The 8988-nt window shown below is 36.8% G+C and overlaps 1 protein-coding gene and 1 pseudogene across 6 annotated transcripts in view; one reads left to right on the forward strand and one right to left on the reverse strand.

The window, feature by feature from the left end:
- ANKIB1 (ankyrin repeat and IBR domain containing 1) overlaps nucleotides 1–8988 on the reverse strand; it is a 159738-nt gene that overhangs the window by 14621 nt on the left and 136129 nt on the right. For all 5 annotated transcript variants that reach the window (XM_010839797.1, XM_010839796.1, XM_010839795.1 and 2 more), the window contains exons 11-12: nucleotides 5465–5595; nucleotides 511–645 (exon numbers count right to left, since the gene is read on the reverse strand). In XM_010839797.1, the coding sequence (XP_010838099.1) occupies nucleotides 511–645; nucleotides 5465–5595 (266 nt within the window). The remainder of the gene's footprint in view (nucleotides 1–510; nucleotides 646–5464; nucleotides 5596–8988) is intronic.
- Nucleotides 6688–7171, forward strand: LOC104988462 (annotated as a pseudogene). The gene has a single exon (XR_825241.1). The product of XR_825241.1 is annotated as a 40S ribosomal protein S15a pseudogene (transcript).

The following is an 8988-nucleotide window of genomic DNA, read 5'->3' on the forward strand; positions in this document are numbered from 1 at the left end:
GAAGGGACACCAGAGCTTGCTTTCTCTCCTCCCTGTGAAGACACAGTAAAAAGACAGCTGTCCATAAGCCAGGAAGAGAGTCATCACCAGAAACCGAACTGGCACAGATCTTGATCCTGGGCTTCATAGTCTCAAGAACTGTGGAAAACACATTTTTCTCATTTGAGCCACTTGGTCTATGGTATTTTGTTATGGCAGCCAAGCAGACTAAGATACTTACTGTATGAAATAACATAGCATATTGTTGATATAATGTTACAATTATTTTTAAGTCATTTTAGAGTTATGCTGGGATATATGTCTTTTCTGATATTACCCATATAAACAAGAAAAAATAAAAAAAAAAGAGCTCAGGCTTATAGAGCCATTTTGTTTAAATTAAAGGCTACGTAAAAGTGTATTGAATTTAATGCCTCATTACAATAAAGGTAGGAAAAGAAGAAATGCAAAATACTTCCACTGGTATTAAGTGGCTTAACCAGAGGTCTTGGCTTAAACAGTTTTCTCTACCTCCACAGTCATTTCCTTGGATTGCTCCTCCACATGCTGAATGACTTCATAGCGAGTACATCTATAATATCCTCCAGTGGAAGAACTATGTTTTTTCCATTCTTCCAGACAAATCCAGCAAAAGTCATACTTGCACTGCAAAAGAAAACATATGTGCAAACATCTCCCCATGTTGGTATGCAAATTACTTTTCAATTCCTAGTTAATCAATCAGTTAAGAGATTAAACAATCCTGCCTGTGTGACCAGGGACACAAACCTTCTCAAAGACAAGCCCTCTGTTTCAGGTCTTCTCTGAAGGCCTTATCCGCACTATGGAAAGATGCGGGGGTAGTTTAAAATTATTGTTTATAAGGATAAATTAAAATATAAATAATAATATTAAGTAATCTCAAGAAACCTTTAAAAATATCAATATGATACTCTTTCCAAATAACAAAAACAGATACTGACAAATGCTTCATTTTTCACGTGCATAGTAATCTTACTTTGGTCTCTAAAGCTCTACCAGTGTATTTGAAAACTTCTGTCGACTTTGACAAACTGGTTTTGAAAATGGGAGTAAATTAAAAAGGTCTTTAATCAGAACATCTAACAAAAAACCTATTTCTCATTAAAAAAATTCTTTAATTACTGTAATTTTCAAACAATGCCAAAAATACGAGCATTCCAGTATGAAAATATATCCTTTTTTTCTCTTAAATGCTTATGGATTTTGAGTCAGAAAGATCTTCCTAATTAAAATCGATGTTTTCTCGCGGTACGTTTACAGCTTATTTTTAAAAAATATTTACATCTTTGATCTATTCAGAATTTATCTGGGTATTCAGTATGAATTAAACTTTCTCCCATGCAGCTGTCCAGTTGTCTCAATACCATTTATTACACAGCCCACATTTCTCTTCTGGTTGGCGATGCTTCCTTTTTCCAACACTAAATCCCCATGTATGTATCTATTTCCCTGGGCTTTGTTTCGTTGATCTGTAGATTCATGTACCAGAGCTATGCTGTTTTAATTACTGAGCCTTTAGAGTGTGGCCTACTATTTGGACATGGCAACCCACTCAATACTCTTGGCTGGCAAATCCCATGGACGGAGGAGCCTGGTAGGCTGCAGTCCATTGCGTCGCTAGGAGTCGGACATGACTGAGTGACTTCACTTTCACTTTTCACTTGGAGAAGGAAATGGTAGCCCACTCCAGCGTTCTTGCCTGGAGAATCCCAGGGATGGGGGAGCCTGGTGGGCTGCCGTCTATGGGGTCGCACAGAGTTGGACACGACTGATGTGACTTAGCAGCAGCAGCAGCAGCAGCAGCAGTTCCTCCTCACTGCTCTTTTTCAGAGTTTTTTGGCTCTTATTTTGTTTCTCCATAGGAATGTTTGAATTAACTTGTCTAGATGAAGAAATAAAACCTGCTGGTATTTTTGTTGCAATCTTTCTAAGAACTCTGTTAGCTTTCCATTTGTTTGTCCACTTCTAAGACCTAAAGATAGGGGTCTTAACATTTTCTTCAGGTACTCTAACACATTTCTTAAGCTTCTTTCTAGATAAAGGAAGTCTTTTCTTTCAGCATATACTCTATCTGGATGTTGCTGGAACACGTGAAGGCTATTACTCTCTGCATATAACTTTTGTATTCTGCTAGTTAATTAAATTTTTATTGTTTGCAATAGTTTTTCAGTTGATTTTGTGGGTTTTCTAGGTATACAATCATGCTGTCTGTAAAAAACAAGAGACAGTTTTATTACCTCATTTCTAATCTTTACATCCTCAATTTCTTTTCACTGTTGAATTATGTTGACTGGTATCCTCGGTCCAATGTTAATAATATTTGTGATGAGAGCATTTTTATGTTGTTCTCAATTTTAGGAGAGTACCACTAGTTTCCCCACTAAATACCATGCTAATTTTTGGACTAAGGTAAATTTATTTTTGTCATACTTGAAAGGAAAATTTTGTGTATTCCTATTTCTTTGTGTGTCTTATAAAGAATGGTTGCTGAGTTTTTGTTAAATCCTTTTTTAGCATCTACAGAAAATTTACATAGTTTTTCATCTTGTATCTACTAAGATGAGGTACAGTAATAGCTTTTAAAATATCAAACCATTCTTATATTCCTGAAATAAACCCCATGTGATTAATTACCTTTTAAAAAATTAAAAACATGTTTTTTCATTTGGATATAACTGATGGTCAACTACTCTTCTAATGTACTCTGCTGGATTATATTCACTAATATCTGTATTTTCTCCTCCAATATCTTATTTAGGACTCATGCATTGTTATTCATAAGTAAGACTGATCTATACTTTCAATGGGGATTCCAGGTGGTGTTAGTGGTAAAGAATCTGCTTGCCAATGCAGGAAACTCGAGAGAGGTGCATTCGATCCTTGGGATGGGAAGATCCCCTGGAGAAGCAAATGGCAACCCGCTCCAGTATTCTTGCCAGAGAAATCCCATGGTCAGAGGAGTCTGGCGGGCTACAGTCCTTGGGATTGCAAAGAATTGGACAGGATTCAGTGTGCATGTGCACGTGCACACACACACACACAAACATTCAATATTTATCAAGTGCTCATATCAAGGCTCTACTCATTTTATAATAATAATCTAAAAGTTTCCAGGTTTTCCCTTTTTCCTATTTGTCCCAGAAACAGTTCAAATCATATTGAAATTACTTATTCCATAAGTTTTGATAAAATTTTATTGTGAAACTGTTAGGGGCTATTGCTTTTAAAGAAGACATTGTTGAAAAAAACTCGTCTGGGGAGTGAGGTTGTTTGGATATTTCTTCTAGGGTTAGTTTAATAAATTAAATTTTCTTAGAAAATCAATCCATTTCAAATCCAAGTGCAAATTTATCTCAAAGAGTTGAGCAAAATTATCTATTATTATTTTACATTATATGATAAGAAATTTTACATTCTATGATAAGAAAAAGAAAATAGAACTTTGATAATTTGTAATTTTTCAGTTGCAGCATATACATTTTCCACAGAGCCAGATCAAATTTCAAGTGATTTAAAACGTGTAAGAATAAAATTTAAATAGTTTCCTAAAAAATCATCTAAAGGGAAATGAATTGAGTTAAAAAAAAAAAATGAACCTATTTTTATATTGCCAAATCTGTCATTATTTTAAAATGTTTCACAATTTGATTCCAGATAGTAAAAACTATCTATTGAATAATAATAAACACTGAAGAACTAATAAAGGCATATTATCATTTAGTCATTGTGTTATAATATGGATTCAATTACATGTGACTTCTTGTTCTACCTTAAAAGTTAAAAAAAAAAAAACACCTCTAAAAGCATAAAAACTTTTACTTTCTAGATGTCTCCTTTTATGTCGTAAGAATGAAAGAATTACTCATCAGTTTCCTCTGTTGAATGCAAATACTAAAACAACAAAATTCTGTAAAAATTATCCTTCAGTTAAAAAAAAAATTATCAGAATGAGATAGGGCAGGGCTTGAGTTTGCTGGAAATAAATGTTGTTTGATGACGTACAGAAACTGACCATAAGAAATAGGTATGCATTTACATACATATAATTTTAAATCAAATATTAAAAAATGTTGAGCAACAACAACAAAAACAAGACTATTCTTATAGAATGTAAGTAAGTGCTCCTTTTAATATATAACAGAAGCTTAAGCAAACTTTAAGATAAGTTACCCTGTATCATTAGCCTGATTAGTTCATGAAAGTATTTATTTACTTGATATGTATTCATCAACTACTTACTGTTGGTGAGTGTTATGACTGAAATAAAGGTAACAATGGTGGATTTGGTCTTTTTATTAGTACCCCATCTGCTGATTTTTTTATGGTCAACCTTTTGTTGTGTAAAAAATTTTCTTTTACACATCTATGTAGTCTGTATCAGACTGTCTAAGAAAAAACTAATATGAATGTTGGAAATACAACTGCATATAAATGAAAGAATTTTGCTCCGATCAGCTGAACTAACAAGCACTCCTGAGCATTCAGAACACTGTACAAAGTTTTTCTTCTGAGGAATCACTGCTGTCTCACTAAGACAATTCACTCATGTTAATTTATTATAATATAAAATCATCTGGCAACTGTCATTATTTTTGAAGTCATAGTAATGATTATTAGCTTCAAGGTAAAAAATCAATAAGTACTTAAGATATTGATGTATTTTATCTAAATCTTAACTGTATGGGTTTCTTTCACATCCTAAATCAGAATAATTATATTGTTCTTCTCTCAATAACTTTAAATAAATATTTTTATATACATGGCATTTCCAAGGATAAGCAAAAAAATTGAGACAGTACAATTAAACAAAAACAGTCATGAAAGTAGGCATGGATTAATAAAATATTCTTAACTTCTAGAATATTTCTTTTAAATACAGTAGTTTCTTTCTGTGCAACTAAGTCAGAAGGGTAACCTTTTAAAAGTAATTATTAATTTTTAGCCAAGAGATATTTTCACTTTCAATATAGTAATAAGTTACTTATTTAATTGATTGTATTAGCAAACTTAAGTCTGCACACTGCTTTGGGCACTTTTCTTATACAGGATTTAAATTTGGGCTTAAAGGGTTCGCTTGGGGCCTGATTTGAACCTCGAGACTAAGCAGTGTGCTCCAAAATAAGCTTTGTAACATCTCCATGTAAGGTGGCACTTGATCATTTACACATTTACATATACACAGAACTCTCTTAGGATCATGGACTCCGGCATCTCTGATCTGGACAAGGACCATGGAATCCTTACCTTTGTTTTTAACATTCACCATGATTGTAAAATTTAGTAATATACATCAACATTTACATTAATTAACAAAGAATGTGGAATACAATCTCCTAGAATCACTCTGAAAGACAAGATTTTTATGCTTACAGTATTTTTCCTTTGGATTCACAATCAAATTAAGGTTCTAACCACAAAGCAAGTACAATCCTCTTTAACTTACCTTAGCACATTGCATGTGATTGCATCCCTCATTCTTCTGTATTGGAGACTTACAATTCGCACAAGGCTTGGAGTTAGTTAACAACCAGAGACAATTGGCAGCATCCTCATAAGCTTCACTGACTCCTACAACTTTGGGGTATTAAGCACAAATACAAAAATAAACAATTTAGTGTACAACTTCAGATGGAAAAACACTCAAAGTCTTCTTTGCAGGTTGCCTCTCAGTTTTAAATATATATACTTATTTTTCTATCAGAGTCTATGGTAAAGTTTTTAACCCATGATTATTTAAGATAAACTAAAAATGAATCCAACGACATGTCTAGAACTAAATTCATTATTTTCCCCACATCTCCTTTCTCTACCTCCTGTGCTGGTAAATGATTATCTACCCAGAATCAATCTAGGAAGAACATGATCTTGGACATCTTCCTCTTTGCCTCATCTGCTGTATCCCACGGGTTCTCTCTCTTACTTTTTCATATCCATCTCCTCTCTATTTCCAGCTAGGATCCTCCAAACCTTTTGCCTAGACAATTAAAACACAGAAACCAACTTAATCTCCCCAGATCCTTCTCCCTCGTCCCCTAAACCCCACTAAATTGCCTCTGTAAAGTGATCTTTTAAAAATACAAATCTTTAAATCTTTTAGTTGTTCCTCACTGACTACAAGATTAATCAAATTTCTTTAGCAAAGAACACAACGGCCTTCATGATTTGGCCACTGACTGACTACCTGGCAAGGTCCTCCCATCTGCTATCCCACCAACCTTATACTCTTCACCATCTTATAAACTATTTATTCTACTTTAATATGAGATCTGCAATCTTAAAGAATGTCAGGGTTTTTAAAGACTCTAAATTTTACATTTTATATTCTATAAATCCCTACCTCCGCCTACAGAGAGATTTAGGGGCTGGAGAGAATGGCAGATGGGTAATTTAAAATTTATTTTTTCCTGCAAGATTGTCAGTACTCAAGTTTGCTTTCTAACTTCAAGTACAGAGGAAAGTTCTACGTTTTCTTCACTGAAAGAGATTCTGAAAATCACTGTGAAATTCTTGAGAGTGGTCCATTCTATTAAGGCCCTCTTTATATGCAGATTGTCTAGAAAGGGTGGGTTAAGAGGTTAGCCCTACTGAGGAAAGCAGGGGAGAAATCAACTCTAAGTTTTGAAGTCTAAAAGAAAAAGTCACTCAACTCCTAGATTCAAATCCCTGCTCTTTCCGCCATCTTTCTGTGCCGCCAGAATGGTGCACATGAATGTCCTGGCCGATGCTCTCAAGAGTATCAACAATGCCGAAAAGAGAGGCAAACGCCAGGTCCTTATTAGGCCGTGCTCCAAAGTCATCGTCAGGTTTCTAACAGTGATGATGAAGCATGGTTACATTGGCGAATTTGAAATCATTGATGATCACAGGGCTGGGAAAATTGTTGTGAACCTCACAGGCAGGCTAAATAAGTGTGGAGTGATCAGCCCTAGATTTGATGTGCAACTCAAAGATCTAGAAAAATGGCAGAATAACCTGCTCCCATCCCGTCAGTTTGGTTTCATTGTACTGACAACCTCAGCTGGCATCATGGACCATGAAGAAGCAAGACGAAAACATACAGGAGGGAAAATCCTTGGATTCTTTTTCTAGGGATGTAATACATACAAATAAAATGCCTCAGAGGACTCTGATGCTTCCTTAAAAAAAAAAACAAATCCCTGGAGAGGGAAGGGGACAAAGGTTTGCGGTGTGACCCTTGGGAAGTAGTTCTGCATATGAACTGGAAGCCCTGAGCACCAGCAGCAGCCATTTGATGGAGTCTAGCAGTGGAGGGGGGATGGTGTCCTGCCACACGGAACCCTTAGTACCTACTTACCTCAGTTTGTGTCAAGAACAGAACAGCAGCTACTGCTTGACTGTAAAGCACTGCTCTTCCACATAGCAGAGAGAAAAACTGCAGCCGTGAACTGCTCAGACTCCACTCCATTTCTAAACCCACCTGGGAAGACGGCTTCATTAGGGTGCTGGGGCAGAGAATCCTTTGATAATTTGGTGGAAAACAGGAGTTTCAGAAGGAACTTACTACCCTTCAGTTCAGTTCAGTCGCTCAATCGTGTCCGACTCTTTGCGATCCCATGAATCACAGCACGCCAGGCCTCCCTGTCCATCACCAACTCCCAGAGTTCACTCAGACTCACGTCCATGGAGTCAGTGATGCCATCCAGCCATCTCATCCTCTGTCGTCCCCTTCTCCTCCTGCCCCCAATCCCTCCCAGCATCAGGGTCTTTTCAAATGAGTCAACTCTTCGCATGAGGTGGCCAAAGTACTGGAGTTTCAGTTTCACCATTGGTCCTTCCAAAGAACACCCAGGACTGATCTCCTTCAGAATGGACTGGTTGGATCTCCTTGCAGTCCAAGGGACTCTCAAGAGTCTTCTCCAACACCACAGTTCAAAAGCATCAATTTTTCGGCGCTCAGCCTTCTTCACAGTCCAACTCTCACATCCATACATTACCACTGGAAAAACCATAGCCTTGACTAGACGGACCTTTGTTGGCAAAGTAATGTCTCTGCTTTTGAATATGCTATCTAGGTTGGTCATAACTTTTTTTCCAAGGAGTGTCTTTTAATTTCATGGCTGCAATCACCATCTGCAGTGATTTGGGAGCCCCCAAAAATAAAGTCTGACACTGTTTCCCCATCTATTTCCCATGAAGTGATGGGACCAGATGCCATGATCTTCGTTTTCTGAATGTTGAGCTTTAAGCCAACTTTTTCAGTCTCCTCTTTCACTTTCATCAAGAGGCTTTTTAGTTCCTCTTCACTTTCTGCCATAAGGGTGGTATCATCTGCATATCTGAGGTTACTGATATTTCTACCTGCGATTTTGATTCTAGCTTGTGTTTCTTCCAGCCCAGTGTTGCTCATAATGTGCTCTGCAGATAAGTTAAATAAGCAGGGTGACAATATACAGCCTTGATGTACTCCTTTTCCTATTTGGAACCAGTCTGTTGTTCCATGTCCAGCTCTAACTGTTGTTTCCTGACCTGCATGTAGGTTTCTCAAGAAGGCAGGTCAGGTGGTCTGGTATTCCCATCTCGTTCAGAAGTTTCCACAGTTTATTGTGATCCACACAGTCAAAGGCTTTGGCATAGTCAATAAAGCAGAAATAGATGTTTTTCTGGAACTCTCTTGCTTTTTTGATGATCCAGCAGATGTTGGCAATTTGATCTCTGGTTTCTTGCCTTTTTTAAAACCAGCTTGAACATCTGGAAGTTCACAGTTCACGTATTGCTGAAGCCTGCCTTGGAGAATTTTGAGCATTACCTTACTAGCATGTGAGATCAGTGCAACTGTGTGGTAGTTTGAGCATTCTTTGGCACTTTCTTTGGGATTGGAATGAAAACTGACCTTTTCCAGTCCTATGGCCACTGCTGAGTTTTCCAAATTTGCTGGCGTATTGAGTGCAGCACTTGCACAGCATCATCTTTCAGGATTTGAAATAGCTCAACTGGAATTCCATCACC

This window comes from Bison bison, unplaced genomic scaffold, assembly GCF_000754665.1.
Source record: "Bison bison bison isolate TAMUID 2011002044 unplaced genomic scaffold, Bison_UMD1.0 scf7180017864134, whole genome shotgun sequence".
NCBI lineage: Eukaryota > Metazoa > Chordata > Mammalia > Artiodactyla > Bovidae > Bison > Bison bison.